Source organism: Scleropages formosus, chromosome 11, assembly GCF_900964775.1.
Source record: "Scleropages formosus chromosome 11, fSclFor1.1, whole genome shotgun sequence".
NCBI classification, from domain to species: Eukaryota; Metazoa; Chordata; class Actinopteri; order Osteoglossiformes; family Osteoglossidae; genus Scleropages; species Scleropages formosus.
Window position 1 is genome coordinate 26,378,499 of NC_041816.1, and position 18,199 is coordinate 26,396,697.

The following is an 18,199-nucleotide window of genomic DNA, read 5'->3' on the forward strand; positions in this document are numbered from 1 at the left end:
GACAAAGCTGGACTGAAAGACAGCACAGAGGCACTAATCATAGCAGCACAGGAACAAGCTCTAAGTACAAGATCAATAGAGGCCGGGGTCTACCACACCAGGCAGGACCCCTAGTGCGGGCTGTGCAAAGATGCCCCTGAGGCAATCCAGCACATAACAGCAGGGTGTAAGATGCTAGCAGGCAAGGCATACATGGAAAGCCATAACCAAGTGGCTGGCATAGTGTACAGGAACATCTGTGCCGAGTATGGGCTGGAAGTCCCAGGATCAACGTGGGATACACCCCCAAGGGTGGTCGAGAATGACCAAGCTAAGATCCTGTGGGACTTCCAGATCTAGACTGACAAACTGGTAATGGCTAACCAACCGGACATAGTAGTGGTGGACAAACAGAGGAAGAAAGCCATAGTGATAGATGTTGCCATCCCAAGCGATGGCAACATCAGAAAGAAAGAACATGAGAAGCTTCAGAAATACCAAGGACTGAGAGAGGAGCTAGAAAAGATGTGGAAGGTGAAGGCAACAGTGGTCCCCGTGGTAATCGGAACATTTGGAAGGACAATAGTTTTATATTTACTGTAACTGTAATGTAAATTTAAAATTTATATTTTAATGTTTTCACCAGAAAGTTTATTACTTTGCGCCTAACTTATAAATATAATGTTTAATACAGTTTAATGGAATGTCCAAACGGTGTGGAAGTCTTAATTGGAATTTACTGATGGGAATTGTTATTTTCGATCTGTTAGTTTTAACAAATATGATTTAATTTTCTGTGTTATTCTTGATAATAAAGGTTAAAAAAATTAATGAAACACATGACGAAAGATTGTTTTAATCCACAATGCAAAATATTAGGGGGGTGCAGTGGCGCAGTGGGTTGGACCTGGTCCTGCTCTCTGCTGGGTCTGGGGTTCGAGTCCTGCTTGGGGTGCCTTCCGATGGACTGGCGTCCCGTCCTTGGTGTGTCCCCTCCCCCTCCGGCCTTACACCCTGTGTTGCCGGGTAGGCTCCGCGACCCCATATGGGACAAGCGTGTGCGTGTGCAAAATATTAGAATTTCTAGTATTTTTTCACAAGATCATTTGTTTGTTGTCATTTTCAGCTCTTTTGTCTGTTTCTCATAACACATTTTCACCCCATCCTCAATTGACTTTAAATGGAGAAATGTCACCAACTAGATGTCCCTCCTTATGAATACATTGATGAAATGGGGTCCAGCAGAGAATTTCTGCAGAAATGATCATATCGACCCGGTGCTTGTGAGAAACCTGGACAGTAATGTGAAAATCTGTACAGTCAGCAGTGAATACAGGTGTGGATCATTCTGTACAGAGACTGCTGGCAGCGGTCAGAGCAGAGAAACTCAAATTCTAAATTCTTTTATATATGTGAAATACAATTAAGTTGGTCAGTGAAAGCATTAATAAAGGTTCAAGAAAATTAATAAATCACAGATTCTTGTTTGTATTGCATTGTAGGAAATGTCCAGATTTTTCTGGAAATGGGGTTTGTCAAAAAGAAAAAAAAACAAAAGACATTTTCATACCTCTTGCCTTCCCTTTACAGCTCAGAGAACCACAATTACTCCTCCAACCACTAAGATATGACAAACTACACAGTGATCGTGTACTGCAAACACAATAAAGCGTTTGTCTCATGGAGCCACAGCACAGTATATGATTAGCAGTGGAGCAGATATCCTAGGTGGGACAGGGGTTTTTTTCAGTTTTTTCATATTTCTCTGCACATTCTTCCTTCAGTAAAGTACTTATAGTCAACATTAAGAACTGCACTAAAGAAATGAATAAATTTAAAATGCAAATCTATTATTGCAAGGCACAGGAAGTATTACCTTATATACAGCACGGATCCCATTTGGGTGGCATTCATGTCTTATTCACATTAATTCAGTTAACTAATGCGTTTGTCCCAAGTGACTTACAGCATTATGATTCTCATTATCATTTATATCATTATTTAGACAACTGAGTAATTTTACATGACTAACTTGAGTGTTGGCACCTTTCTAAGGGTACTACAGCTGGTGGTGGAAATCAAACCTGTGACCTTTGGGTCCAAAAGCAGCACTTTTATCTACCAGCTGTCCCAGTTTATTGTTCTATTTACTGTCCCAGCTACCAGTTCATTACATGTAATATGTATTGTTATTATTATTATTATTATTATTATTATTATTTCTTTATTTTTTTAATCCACAAAACATAAGTTACTGTTCACATCTTCACAATGTCCTTTGTGAAAACCATTTCAGTCGCTGCCTGTGTCTTTTATTGACCATGTTAAAGGAAGGCATTGTACAAGAGTAATTACAAAACCCAAAGTAGACCCAAACATTCCAGAGAATTCCAGAGTGTACAGATATAAAAGAACACCATAATGGTGATTAGGCCAACGCTTAGAGTCTCGGAGGTTTGGGAAGGTCAGGGCTGTGTATGAAGACTTATTGACACTTTTCACCGTGAAGACAGGTGACGGACACGATGGACTCAATTGCAGGTGCTTCTATTCTCAAATCCAATAAGGAGCAGGCAAAGGCGTAGTCAGGGACAGGCAAGGTTCGGTCGATGGGCAAACTTCGTACGAGGGATAAGACAAGAGACGTGGTCGAGGAAACAGAGCCAAGGGTCGAGAAGCCAGAAAACGGATCACAGGAGCGCAAGGAAGGAACGGAGGAAAATCGAGGGGATCAAGGAAAAAAAGGTTGTGGTTTTGCTGATGCTGAAGCTGCGGTTTCTCGAAGTGAGGTTCCGCAAACAGGTGCGCCGGGGCAGTCCCTTATACCCCGGCTACAAACTCTACAAAAGAGTCAGATGCAATTTCTATCTAGGAAAAAGAGCCGAGCACCTCTGTTGCATGTTGTTTTGTATATGGAAATACTGTTTGCACAAACAACCAACCAAGTCCAGAAGCAGTATGAAGGTGATGCAAAGAAAGAAGCAGAGGAGATGAATAGTTCCTTCTTAGACCATTTTGAATATGAAAATATTCTCACTGTTGCACATTACTACAGATACTGGAAGAAAACAACTTAAAATTCGGTGGATGGTGGCTGCCTGTATTTTTTCTTTTGGAGTTCTAGAAATTATTTATCAACTCTACTCCATAAGCATGATGAAGTATTTCTAGTATTTCGTTTTTCCCATTGCATAGAGCGACACTTGACCCAAGTGTTTCAAAAGGACATTCCTATTATGGTATTTTTTATGAGCACATACACTCACAATAAATCCCAAATAAAAGTTCTTCATTGAGGAAAACAAAGAGAAAAGTTCATTTTTATTTTGTTAAATAAAATAAACACAACTTTAAAACACTTAATTTGTAATTAACATGAAGAATAATAAAAGCGATAATAATACAATAAAAGTGTATATCTAACTTTTTGTTGATTTTCATAGAGATCTTAAGGAAATATTTATTTGCTGATATTTAAAATTCCTGCCCTGCTATTCATTTAAGAAAAAAAAAAAATATTTTTTTAGTCTCATATGAATGAATGAATCAATAAGAAAATATATTTATTTGTAAAAAGGAATTTTTTAATTATGTTTTAAAAGTTGTGTACCATCTAAAGATAAAATGCAGAAGTACTCAAGTCCTGAATTATTATCATCCAGAGTGAAAAACAAAACCAATTTTTCTTTTCTGAGCTGAAAAAATTCTGTTCTCTCCTGAGAACTTAAGTCAAATGAGATGGAAGGAATGTATAACAGTACAATATTTTGCATATTTCAAAAGATGCAGATAAAATATGAAAATCATGATACATTTTCTTACAGGAAACAAAGTCTGAGTCTGACACAAAATCAGAGAGAAACAGACAAAGTGAGACTCCGAAGAGACAGGAGCAGAAAAGTTCCTGATGACCAAGAATCTTATTTAGGTAAAATATCTTTTCAAAACACATACAGTGTTCTTATATCTAATCTTTCAAGTTAATTCAATTTTATTATCTCACTTTGTGAAATTATGTTGAACTGATTTTTTTTATATTGTTTTTGTTTGCATAACAGTTTGAAATATATGTATCATTTTTCTTGAAATGCGTTTATATGTTTCTATTTGCTTTTGAAATCTGTTGTCAGAATTTTTAGTCATGTGTATTGCATAGATTTTAATTATCCTACAAACATCTATCTATAAAAGCTGCTGCCCTGCATGGGTGACAAAATCGGTGATGAAGGAAGGCTGGTGACGGTGCCTTTGGTGTAGGAAAGCAAGGTCTGAGTCCGTCAGTGGTACAATATCCTACAATAATGACGAGGGATCGAATAAATAATGAGGGAGGGAGAAAGTATTGCACAGACTAACAGCAATCAGCTGTTCGTGGACATAACATCGTGGGGAAATAAACTGTTTTCGTACCTGGTTGTTTTGGCGCACAGTGATCTGTAGTGTCTGCTGGATGGGAGAAGTTCAAAAAAGGCTGTGGCCCGGGTGAGAGGGATCTGTTACGATTTTCCCTGCCCATCTCCTGATTCTGGAGGAGTACAGGTCCTGGAGGCAGGGCAGTCTGGAACCAATAACCTTTGTGCAGATCTGACTACATGGAGGAGCTGAGTACAGACTCAATGACAGCTGTGTAGAACTGGATCAACAGCGGCTGTGGCAGGTTGAGCTTCCTCAACTGGTACAGGAAGTGCATCCTCTGCTGGGCCTTTCTTGTGATGGACACTCTGTTCGTTTCCACTTCTGGTCCTCAGAGATTGTAGATCCTAGATACTTCAAGGTCCCCACCATTAATACAACTCTGTTAAAAATTATGAGGGGGTAGCACTGGGGGGGGGGGGGGGTCCTCCTGAAATCCACTGTTTTCAGTGTATTTAGCTCCAGATTTTTCTGACTGCACTAGAGGACCAGCTGTTCCACCTCCCGTCTATATGCAGACTCATCACCATTTATGGTGAGTCTCGCTATCGTTGTGTCGTCTGCAAATTTGAAGAGTTTGACAGAGGGGTCCCTTGAAGTGCAGTCGTTGGCATCGTAGAGGGTGAAGAGCAGTGGGGAGAGCACACATCCCTGGGGAGAACCGGTGCGGATTATCCAGGAGTTGGACGTGAACTAACCCGAACCCGAACCCTAACCCCAGTGTCACCTGCTGCCTCCTCTTTTTCAGGAAGCTGGTGATCCACCGACACGTGGAGGCAGGCACTGTGAGCTGGGCAAGTTTACTGTGGAGGAGTCCTGGATGATGGTGTTTCATTTTCATTTGTTTGCTATGATGGTGAATATTTATGGACATAATTAGAAAGAAACACTGCTGTTTAAATATAAAAGTAATACTACAATTTTTTTATATCTACTTCTGGTGGGTCTGGGGTTTGAGTCCCCCCAGGATGCTTTGTGATGGACTGCCATCCTGTACTGGGTGTGTCCCCTAGATGTAGAATATTTTGAGCAGAAGCTTCATTACTTTGCACCCGAGAAATAATTTTTATGCAACGGAATGTCCATATGGTGTGTGAAAATTAAATGTCCGAGTCAGGATGGCCAGACAATCGAAGGTGCTGCGTTCAGGTTGCAGTCACCCCTGAAGGCGTAGGTTCAAATCCCACTTCTGAGAAAACATTTGATTAGGGCAGCTGCTAGCATAATGGTTGATGCTGCCTCCTTTGGAGTCAAAGTGTGCAGGTTTGATACCCACTTCTGCCTGTAGTACCCTTGAGTCAGGTGTGTACCTTGGTTTGCTCCAGTAAATGGATGAATAACTGTAAGTGTGTAATAACTATGAACTTAACCTTTTCAGTTGCTTCAGAGAAAAGCATCAGCTGAATGAATAAATGTAATGTACTAAGCAGAACAGTCATTTGTTGAAGAGTTGTTGAACATGTATGGTTTGTTTCCTGTATTTCCTCTTTGTTAAAAAATAAAGGACATAAAAGAATTCATTTGTCCTCCCTGGATTTGTCATCATTTTGTTGCCTGACTGTAATGTCCAGAAATGGGAATCAAGTGTGGTGACCCCATGTGCAGAGTGTATTTACAAATGGACTGTGCAATTTGGAAAGTACAGAGATGAGGTGAAACAATGAACACAGGAAGAAGACACGGTGTATTTTCACAAAGGTGAAAAGTGAAAAATCTGTGAGCAGAACGTGAACACGGAGTTGTGACGAAATACCGGACCGGGACATTGGACCTGGACAGGAGTACAAAAGGCAGGAGGAGACAAGACAGGCACTCGGAACTGGAACATCAACACCTCTGGAACTAAACTCAAGAAACAAGTAACTAAAATTCACCAGGACATCGCAAATGAAACGCTGATTAAGAATCCATAGCTGTTTGCTCCTTTTACACGTGTCTGATTACGAATCTGTGAACAGGAGTACAAGCCTGGACTAGTGGAGCCGAGTGGCGCCTCCTCTGGTCACCAAGGGTATTGTCCTAGTTGGTCATCACAGTGGTGTGGTAATAAACACCATGTTTAGGAATTCATCTGTGTATCTATCAGTAACACATTCAGTTTTTTTTTAATAGTTTTGACGATTGACTACTATTTATAATTGTTAGATGAGTAATTATCTACATACTAGGAGATGCTGCAAACAGTACAATGTGTTTCTATATTACTACTAAGTCACAATGTTTTGAACTGTATGTTTTAAAGAATGTGACCAATGTTCCATTTTAACTGCATCGAGGAAATGAGTTCTGCTCTCATGGGAAAAAAAAAAAATATATATATGTATACACACACACCCACATATATATATATACACACACACACACATTTTCAGAACTGCTTGTCCCATACGGGGTCACGGAGCCTAACCCAGCAACACAGAGCGTAAGGCCGGAGGGGGAGGGGACACACCCAGGAGAGGATGCCAGTCCATCGCAATGCACTCCAAGCAGGACTCGAACCCCAGACCGACCGGAGAGCAGGACTGTGGTCCAACCCACTGCGCCACCACACCCCCTGTCAGATATATATATATATATATTTTTTTTTTTTTTTTTTTTTTTTTTTTTTTTTCTGTTCAGTATTAAAATGAAAAAAATAAGTAACTGTACTGTTTTACATTTTCCTGTTCAGGCAAATCAAGACATTTAAATAGAGGTTCAACTTTCCTCATTCGTTCAGGATGTTTAGTGTAAAGAGCAGTTTCACACTGATATAAACACACACACAGAGTTGGAGGCACAGAAACTGAAAAATTCTTAGAAAGTTCATCAGGTAAGATTTATTCTATTTTTCAGTTTTCTCTAAATGTGCAGGTTAAAAAAAAACAAATGTAATCAGTGTAACTTTACTGATGTTGTTTGACTCAAAACTATATTTAAATGAATTTAAGTATCACTTTCTTCACTCTTGGATTTTAATACTGTAACATTCTTCTTTTTAATATGTAGATATTCAACCCTTGACTGATTCAGGTTCACAGACAGATAAATTGTGTGGGTTTTCAGAACAAAGGGCTTCTTGAGATGTTTCTGCTGAAATGCTGAGAGTAGAATTTCTATAACTCTGTGTTCAGTGACACAGTTGAGGTGACAGTGATCAAGAGGGAATCCTGATCAACACTCAGACGTGAGGCAGAGTCCAGATACACACATGTACACAGTGAGGACACTTTAGAGCCACTGGTCATCATTGAAATGGGAGAGGAGAGGAGAGGAGAGCACAGGTCATGGTAGAAGGTCAGGAGAACATGGGCAGAACATGTGAACTGATCTGAGAATCATGTTTTTTTCTGTTATTTTGGTGTCTAACTGGGCTTTGAGTTCGGACCCCAGATGAGATTATAGGATAGTATAAAAATCTGTCCATCCACCCAATTTCAATTACTGTTTGTCCTGATCAGGGATGGGGTTAGGTGTGAAGGTTGGGATTTAACCCTAAGGGCTTTGAGTTTGAACCTGGGTTCAGACTGGTCTCAGTGTTTGTGGAGTTTCCATGTTGTCCTTGTGTGAAGTTTCTTTGATTTTATTTATAGGGTTTTTAAACATGTTGGGACTGCTGGTAGCTCAGTGTTTAGAGCTACTGCCGTTAAACCCCAAAGTTGCAGGTTTGAGTGTACTTACCTTAAATTACACACACGTCATCTGAAACCACTTGTCCCATGCGGGGGTCGCAGGGAGCCGGAGGCTAACCCGGCAGCACAGGGCGCAAGGCTGGAGGGGGAGGGGGTCACACCCAGGGTGGGACGCCAGTCCATCGCAAGGCACCCCAAGCAGGACTTGAACCCCAGACCCACTGGAGAGCAAGACCCGGTCAAACCCACTCCCCAAATCTCACGTCCCCCCCACCTTAAATTACTCTAGAATAATTAATCAGCTGTGTAAATTGGTAGAAAACTGTGAAAGTAGCTTAATGTTGTACTTTTCATTGGTGGAAAGTGTCGACAACATGAATAAATGTAATGTTTCTCAGGTCACTTGGTAAAATGTGTATGAATGTGTGACTCGTTGTGTGTTACTGCTCTGTGATACAGTGGTTCCTCGCTGTGTGTCCTATGTTTCCAGGACAGGTTTCAGCCCACAAGCACACACACACACACACACACACACACACACACACACCATCTGAAACCGCTTGTCCCATACGGGGTCGCGGGGAACCGGATCCTAACCCGACAACACAGGACAAAAGGCTGGAGGGGGAGGGGACACGCTCCGGACTGGATTCCAGTCCGTCACAAGGCACCACAAACAGGACTCGAACCCCACACCCACCAGAAAGCAGGACCCGGTCCAACCTACTGCACAACTGCGCCCCCCGTTATGTAGACAATTTCTTTTTAATTTAATTTTTCAAACGCATTTTCTCAAAACACACAGGTCCTTTCAGCAAACATGTTTGTTAACTAGTGTTTTTATTTCTTAATCTACTCTTTATGGTTTTCTGAGCAAACACTGGATGGACATATTTTCTTGTAAATTATCATGACAAATTACTATAGTTTGCCTGTAGTAGCATCAAAGTAATAAAATTATAAGGATTATTTTAAGAAAATTTCCATCCACCTATCATCAATAAGTGCCTGTTCACTGCAGGGTCACAGTGGTCAGGAGTTTTTTCCGGAAGCATCTGTTCTGATGCAGATCACACCCTTATTGAAATGAGACCATTCCGACACAAGAGATGTTTTTATATTTCCTGGACATTTTGCATGGGGCACCAGGACGACATTTGCTTCTATAAGCAATGGCGCAGATGATGAAACGCTGGCAGGGAGAAAAAAAAATTCAAATTCAAATTCAAATTTTATGTGTCACATACACAACCATACACAGTACGACGTGCGGTGAAATGCTTTATACAACTGTCTGACATAACAGTTTAAAAAAATATCAAGTAGTAAAACATAAAAATGTATATAAAATCAATATATGCATATTTCACGAAAAAGCAAAATGTATAAATATCTCTGAACAGATGTGTAATGGATTATAATTTATTTGTGGAGCATGAAATGCAGTGCAATACGGTTTGCAACAATGCAATGTAGTGTGCAAGATGGTGCAGCAAAACACAGAAATAAATAGACAAGGAAACAGAAAACTTCCTGATTTAAAAAAAAAAAACAGACAGTCATTTAAGTAAGAATATAGTATAAATCAAGTAAAAGTACATGGCTTAGTTTAGATTTTTCTTATATTTTTCTTGGGACACGGTGGTGCAGTAACTTGTGTAGGTTTGGAGTTACAGTGTTCTCTTTGTGTCTACATGCTTCTGCTCTGGTTTCCTCCCACAGCCTAATGACATGCAGTTCAGGTTGATTTGTGATGCTGGGCTGCCTGTAGTGTGTGTGTGTGTGTGTGTGTGTGTGCATGCACACATTTGGCTCTCGTATGATGGACTTATGCCCCCCCCCCCGACCCTTGTTTTTCTATGTTGTCTTTATACCTCTGCAGCACTGATCAGGACAAGCGGTGAATGGAATCAATGATGATACTTTTTCTGCCAATCTGCACCAAAACATGTTCCTTGAGATTTAATGCCATTTAAAACAAAAACTATTCTAAACAATATGTGATGTGTCCATACTGTTTGTATTCCTGTATGTCAGCAGAATGTGACACATCAGTGTTTGGCTGCATGACTAACAAGTTGGAGGTGTGATCATTTGCTGAAATGACTTGATTTGTGTGATGATCCTAGAAGCTAAAAGGTTCTGTACTGCTGGCGATCCTCTACAGGGTGTCTCTTTCCGTGTGTGAAACTGGGGTTTTACTGTCACAACATGTTTGTTTCCTCCAAATATGTCTCGTTGGGGGATTTTCATCATGATGAAAACTTTGCGATTATTACCGTGTTTATTGCATATGGTTCCCCACCATGTAATCAAAAGTGTAAAATGCATAACCAAAAGTATTTCTATCTGTGTGTGTATGTGTGGGAAACTGGCCAATAAGTGTTATGTCATTTTTAGATTACAGAAATGGGGTGGAGTGTGAATCTTCTGCTGATCTCAGGTCAGTCATTGTTCTGTATACTGTACTGTGCCCACAGAACTTTACATGATGAAAACCCTTTATATTTCTCTTGAAATGAGAAATTTGAAATTTACCTTTGGATATTGTATCTTTATTTGTATTCTTTATGTGTGTATTAAGTTGTGTTGCTGTGTATCACAGGGTTCTCCATACTTCATACAAACTTCAGTGCTGAGATTTATTTTGTGAACATGAGTAAGAACTGGACTGAAGCACAGAGTTACTGCAGAGAGAAGTACACTGACCTGGTTACCATTGACAACCCAGAGGAAATGAACAGAGTGATTAACAGTGTAAACCTCACTGGTTATACTGGACCAGCCTGGATAGGACTGGAGAAGGGAAACTCGTGGAACTGGCAGTGGTCCCTGGAAGAGAGACTTCTCTACAGTGATGGACAGACTGGGTTCTCAAACTGGGACAGCAGTCAACCTGACAATTATCAGGGAAAAGAACATTGTGTACAGATGTGTTCATCAGGAAAATGGAATGATATTTCCTGTGAGAACACATTTTCATTTGTTTGCTATAATGGTGAGCACTTATGGCCATTTTTAATTACAAAGAAACAAGAAATACTTTTAAAAAAGAAAGGTAACACCATTTCTGATGTATAATGAACTCAGTAATCCATGTTTAAAGCCTCTTTTTCTCACATTTTTCTGCTGAAAGGTGAGAAATCTACTTAAATACAGTTTTAAAACATATCTTATTAATGCAACTTTATATTTACAGGAAGTGCTGAAGGTGACCAGAGATACATCCTGATTAATGATGCAAAGACATGGAAAGATGCTCAGACATACTGCAGAGAGAATTATACAGACCTGGTCAGTGTGAGGAACCAGACTGAGAATGATCTCATACACAACATGACTAAAAGTGGAACCTGTGTGTGGATCGGTCTGTACAGAGACTACTGGCAGTGGTCAGACCAGAGAAACTCCTCATTCCGCTACTGGAAATTAGGGAAACCGGATAGTTATGATGAGATTGAGAACTGTACTATAGCCTCGATCACACAGACACTCAGTGGAACGTGGGATGATCGAGAGTGTGGTGAAAAACACCCGTTCCTGTGTTATTATGACGGTGAGTTGAGTTTGATCTGCAGAACAATCACTGAAACAATTATCTGTTCATAGTGGTTCTAAACTATATGTTTATGTGTCAGTTCCATATTTTGTGACGAATTGCTTGCACTGCTTATCATGTTCATTAAAACTTGTCCAGTTCATAAAAAAAAAAACAAAAAAAAAATAAAATCTGCAGAATTATTGACTGAGGCACCAGACCCTGTAAATTATCACGCTTTTCATGTTCAGTCATAACTGTTTATACAAAGTCGGTCCTTCCAGAGTTTCCACTCTTCGAATAGAAAACAAATTATTACACATGGAGCATAAGACTGAACTGAATAGTGACAAAATATAACAAAACCTTAGATGTATGTAAATGACACCAGTACGTGAATATAGACGCTTCCTATGGATTGTTCCTGTGCTGAAAATCTACATCCCAACACATGCTTATTAAATATCAGAACATCTTCTTCACCCATCTTATTAATTCTTATCTAATTGTAAATATACTGAAAATGTTTCACATTTGACAGTTTACAGGAGCTGTTAACATTTTATCCCAGGAAGGAAATAATTCTGTTGAACACAAACAAGGTTTCACACTCAGTTCAGTTTAAGACAGTTGAGTTCAGTACATTTCATTGCTTTTCTTAACACTCGGTGACCCTCCGTGTTCCCCTCCAGTTCCGCTCATCCTGGTCCAAGAGAATAAGACCTGGAATGAAGCTCTGAACTACTGCAGAGAGAACTATGTGGACCTGGTATCTGTCCACAGTAAGGAGATTCAGAGCTGGGTGGAGAAGAAGGTTAGAAGTGCCACCAGTGACCATGTGTGGTTGGGTCTGCGCTTCTCTTGCTTCCTTAACTTCTGGTTCTGGGTCAGTGGACACACTGTCTGCTATGACAACTGGGCCCCAGGTAATGGGACTGGAACTGGACACTGTGGAAACACTGGGGCTGTACGATCTGGAGGAGGACATCAGTGGGTCAGCCTGCCTGACACTGAAGAGCTCAACTTCATCTGTGTCACATGTTAAGGTGAGTCTCACCCAAGGTCTTCTTCTCACAACCTGAATAATTATTGATGTGTTTTACATGTGAAGGTGATCAGTTGCACTTTTAGCAGTTTTTTTCATGTTTATTTGTTTCAGGGATTTGGACCAGATCAACACTGTAATACATTTTCGATAGAATTTCTATTACTCCAGGAGCTCTAGTTTCCCCTCATAGTTTGTAGTGTGTAACTGTGACTGAGTGTGTTGCAGTGTTGCAGTAGATTGGCATCCCATCCAGAGTGTACCCCTCATAGTCTTGCAAACTGCATTTTTAAACAGCACTTTTGGGTTTATTACTTTACTTAATTATAGTGTATTGTGGAGGTTTTCAGGGATTAGTGGGTGTCACTAGTTTTCTTCTTTGTTTTGTACAGAATTTATATCACGCATGATTTCAGCCTTTATGGAACACAGCACTTGTATATTTTTCTACCCTTCAACCTATTTCTACTGTCCATCAGAACAAGTCATGTTTTTTAATTATCATAGAAATTCTGTGGGAATCAGTGTTTGTGCAGAATTACACCATCAAGAGTTAAATATGTACTGGCTCATTATAGTGGAAAAATGTCTTTCAGGGTTTTATTTTATTTTGACGGTCACTGAGTCACACTGTGCACTAATTCAGATTTTCTGTTGTCAGTGAAGGATTTCTGGGGGGGGGCATGGTGGCACAGCAGGTTTGGCCAGGGCCTGCTCTCCAGTCGGTCTGGGGTTGGACTCCCGCTTGCCGTGCCCTGCAACAGACTGGCATCGCGTACTGGGTGTGTCCCTATCCCCCTCAGTCTTTCACCCTGCGTTGCCGAGTTAGGCTGCGGCTCACTGCAACCCTGCTTAGTTGGGAAGGAAGAGATGAGTGGTTTCAGCCAGTGTGCGTGAAGGATTTCAATGTGTCAAGGCTGAGGCATGCAGTGTCTCCAAGTGAGGTCGTGCTCCAGTTCACTGGACAAAATTCAACACACCTGTGTTCCATCACATAGGTCTTTATAAGAGGGAAGGGAACCCACAAAGGGTGCTCAATCTCACTGAGTGTACACACCCTTTGCTTTGTCTAGTTCTTTGTTTTTCGGAATACAACCCTCAGTTTTCCACCCATGAACCTTTGCATCACAACAATGGATCACAACCTGTTCTTTGAACAGCTATTTGGATATTCAGATCACATTCAGCACTCTTCAGATCCATATCTTGGACCACAAGATACTCATTGAAGCAGGACTGGCTACTGAAATCTCGACCACAGCTCTTTGCCCCATGATCATGTATTTTCAGGTCACAAATCACAGCTTGGACCACGCTCACCACAACAACCCTTTCCTTGTTTGTGTGCTTATCTGTGTTCTGTTCACCCCACAGTGATCCTGTGTTTTCTCTTTCCTAAAGCCTCAGAAAAAGTTGACTTCATCTTTCCTTTGCAACTCTGTTCTTGAGTTCAGAACACAACAAATGAAAAATAACACAATGAAGGAAGTCGTTCTAGTGAAACACTGTTGGTTTTTTCAAGTATCTCAGTTAATCAGCTGTTCATGTTGGTGGTATATGACTTTTCTCATAAAAATAAGATAATACTATGATTTCAATTTCATATAATTGTAATGAAACCTTCAGGTCCAGTTTTTATGTTGAATATTTTGAGCAGAACATTTATTACTTTGCACCCAAGAAATTTGTTTTATGCAGTGGTATGTCCAGATGGTGTGTACATAAGAAATGTGCAAGCTAGGATGGCTGAGCAGTCTACGGTGCTGCTGTCAGGTTGCATTTTCTCCTGGAGGGGTGGATTTGAATCCCACATCTGATGAACAGTCTCACTGAGGCATCTAGTAGCATAGTGGTTAGAACTACTGCCTGCAAAACCATAAATTGCAAGTTTGATTCTCCCCAGCTGTAGTACACTTCAGCAACATACTTACCCTAAATTGCATCAGTAAAATTACCCAGCTGTGTAAATAATTCTAAATTTACAGTGTAAGCTGCTTTAGAGAAAAGCAAAAATGTAATGTGTTAAGCAGAACCGTCATTTTAGATCCAAGGTTGTTGACTTGTTGAACGTGTACAATTTGTTTTGTTGTATTTTTTTCTTTGTTACTGAATAAAGGACATAAAAGAATCCATTTATCCTTCCTGGTTTTGTCATCATTTTGTTGCCTGGCTGTAATATCCAGACATGGGCATCAAGTGTGGTGATTCCATGTTCAGAGTGTATTTACAAGTGTGCCGTGCACTTTGGAAAGTACAGTGTACAGGTGAAAAAATGAACACGGACAAAGACACACAGTGTATTTTCGCAGAGGTGAAAAGTGAAAAATCTGTGAGCAGAACTTGAACGCGGAGGTGTGATGAAATACCGGACAGGAGTACAAAGGCAGGAGTGGACATGACAGGCACTTGGGACTGGAACATCAGCACCTGTGGAACAAAACTTGAGAAACGGGGGACTAAATGTAGCACCAGCCTCGGTTTACCTGACTATGAGAGTGGTGCCCTGGGTTATGTTCTAAGAACTAAAATGTTATAATGCAATTCAAACAGCTCAGTCACAGAACAAATTAATAGATTTTCCCAAAACCTGTAAATAGAAAACCCAAGTAAGAATTAACAGATTATATTGTTCAATACACAAATACTTAGCCATAAAATACCTTCAAATTAAAATAAATGCAAATAACCAGGACATAAAGAAAATAACTTTACAACAAGCACTTATATTACGAACAACAAAGCTAACATTTACACCTTCATACAAACAGACTCCAGAAGTTTCGTAGAGAACCTTAAGTTCTTATTCTCGCACACAACGAATAATTAGCGCCTCGAATTCTCCGGAGTATTTTAACGTACGTAAAAAAACACCCCCTCGGCTTGTTGCAGGCCTGATCGCAGCTTGTGTACGTTGAGACCGAAGAATAATGGTAGCTTCACTCGGAAAAAACCCGGAGTTATAACCTACCAGCCGTCCACTCGCATTCGAGAGCAGGTGTGTTGCCGGGAGCACGAAGCGCTACAAGAACATACATTTGGCTGTTAAAAGTAAACATTTATTGTACCTTTCAAAAATGATTTCTGTAATCTCTTTGCTTACCATTTAACAACTCAGCATTTCCATTCTTCTTGTTAGCTTGGATTGCAAAAGCAAGAGGAATGAACCACTTGGTGTATTTGTAGGTGGGAGCCCTTGGGCACAACCATCTTGACAGGGGTGTTTTACTGTGTAATGGGATGGATGCTTTTATATATTGTAAAATAAAAATATTTATAACAGATAACAGTATGTTTTGTATTTGTTTTGTTGGGTATTATTTTGGGGAAGATGTATTTTGGAATTAGTTGTTGAGGCTGTTATGGTGTAGGCAGAAGGGCAGGGTTACTGCTATAAAAGGTTGTATTAGGACATTAGTTGGGTAGACAGACACACAGAGCAAAGGAGAGCGCTGTATTGCTGGTGGTCCAAGGGGTTTAAGCCCCTGACTCATATGTCTCATTTTCTTCTGTAACTCAATGCTCAGTGTATCTTTGTATTTGGCTTGGGTTAGGGGTTTTGTTAATATTGAAGATCAATTTTTTTAAGTAAAGAAAAATATTTTTGGCCATACTACTTTGGTTCTCCACTGCTGCCTCCATCTCTCATCTATACCCTCACACCAGCTGTATAACCTACTTGGTGTCACTGCTGACAGGCACCATCTTTGACTGGGCTACAGGAATTTGGAGGTATTGCGCACCTGTCTTGTATGAACAATTCAGAATGCAATCTGAGGCCGTCTTCAACCATCCTGCTGCTGGCGGGACATCCGAGAGCTGCCTGCTGACAGGGTAATTGGTCCATCTCTGGCTATACCCTGCAGTTCCACATGCTTGCTGCAGCAACACAGTGGAATGCAGCTGCACAGCAAGTGTGCTTCTAGCAGGGTCTAGATCCCCGGTTGCTGGAACTGCTCCCAGTGCCATCATCCCAGCCTTGGTCCATCCTAGCCCTGGTCCCACATGGTGATGTATTTCCTTACAGACTTGCCTTGCTCCGCCGGCAACACCGTAATCCTGGTGGCTCTAGACAGGTTCTCTAAGTCCTGCCGTCTGATTCCGTTGCCCTGACTACATACTGCTCTTGCCATGGCTGAACAGCTGTTTTGGCAGGTGTTCTGAATCTTCGGGTTACGTGAGGACATTGTGTCCGACTGAGGGCCGCAATTTGTGTCCAGGGTGTGGAAGGTGTTCTGGCAGAAGCTCGGGGTGTCCATCAGCCTCAAGCCAATCGACTAGTAGAACGGCTGAATGCGGACCTCGGCACCTGTGCTAGAGCATCCAGCCACACCCTGATCTTCCAACCAGGAAAAAGGGTGTGGCTGTCTACCCAGGACATCCACCTCAAGCTTTCTTCCAGAAAACTTAGCCCCCACTACATCGGACCATACAAGATCATTCAATACATTACTCCCGTCACTTATTGATTGCAGTTTCCCCCACATTGACCCTAGTTCTCCAGGCATCCCGAGGAGACCCAGTGCCCCCTGCTCTGTCTGCACCCTCCTGGACTCCAAGCGTCGACACAGAGGCCTATACTACCTGGTGGACTGAGAAGGGTATGGGCTGGAGGAACGCAGCTGGGTCCCAGCAAGTGACATCCTGGATCCATCCTTCATTGCCGAATTCCATTGGGACCATCTGGACTGGCCAGCACCCCATCCCAGGGTTTGCGGGGTGGCAAGACCCACCCATTGGAGTGAGAGGGGTACTGTCACAACCACGCCCACACCTCAACCAACAGCAGCTGGTTCCAATTAAGCACCTGGCTTCAATCAGACCACTCAGCTATGAGACGCACCTCTCAACCTCTTCCTAGTTGCGGACTCTCACTTGAGACAATCATCCCCTCTGCATTTTCAAACCTACCTTGCTTTGCTTTTCTCAAGTTCTGTCCTTCATTGTTCTCCAGTCTAATTGCACATTGCAACTTCCTGCCTTGTCCCTCAACTACAACTTTGAATCCTCGACTCTGTTCGGTTTGCCAATCGACTTGACCGTTTGCTCGTCTCCAACCACGGGAATACGTCTAATCTTTGGTTCTGAATAAATGATCCTCCACTTGGGTCCAGCCTCCTCCATGTCCTCTGTTCACCATGACACTGTGAGACACTGTGTCTGTTTAAGTGAGTGTAAACTAAAAAATTCATCTGTTTTAATACATTTCTCTAGTGTTCTATTTTGTTTCATGCATTAAAGGTTGATTTAATACATAAACACTAAATTTCATAGGTATGTATTGAGGTCAGTTGAACAGCCCTAAAGCACTCATTCTTACACTTATTCTAATATTATGTACTTGTGTTTGTGTGCATATATTATACATAAAAATGCAGTATTTTTAATTTGAATAAGTATGAATTAGGGTGTTTTTTAATTAATTTTACAAGTATTAGTTTGAATTACTTAAACAAGACCGTGTACCACAGGTTAGAAATAGTAATTTGTACCTTAAGTTTTCTACACCATACTCTGTTTCTAGTTATTTACTGTGGGTTTCAATCATCAGTGACACAGATGCCTCTATGACACTGTATGACCTCTATGGATTTCATCCCAGATACGAGACCTCTG

The 18,199-nt window shown here is 41.0% G+C and overlaps 1 protein-coding gene across 1 annotated transcript; it reads left to right on the forward strand.

The window, feature by feature from the left end:
* The first annotated feature begins 2,588 nt into the window (after positions 1-2,588).
* On the forward strand, positions 2,589-12,586 carry LOC108930633 (macrophage mannose receptor 1-like). Its single transcript, XM_029256390.1, has 4 exons — positions 2,589-2,781; positions 10,609-10,857; positions 11,203-11,559; positions 12,234-12,586. Exons 1-4 carry the CDS (start codon positions 2,589-2,591, stop codon positions 12,584-12,586), a joined length of 1,152 nt encoding a protein of 383 aa, XP_029112223.1.
* The last annotated feature ends 5,613 nt before the right edge of the window (positions 12,587-18,199 follow it).

Bases quoted from the DNA above. Each gene is read 5' to 3' on its own strand.
- LOC108930633 (XM_029256390.1), top strand. From the start codon at position 2,589: ATGGGCAAACTTCGTACGAGGGATAAGACAAGAGACGTGGTCGAGGAA. The intron at 10,858-11,202 runs GTGATGGACAGA...TTATATTTACAG, and splicing joins GGAAGAGAGACTTCTCTACA to GAAGTGCTGAAGGTGACCAG. The intron at 11,560-12,233 runs GTGAGTTGAGTT...GTTCCCCTCCAG, and splicing joins GTTCCTGTGTTATTATGACG to TTCCGCTCATCCTGGTCCAA.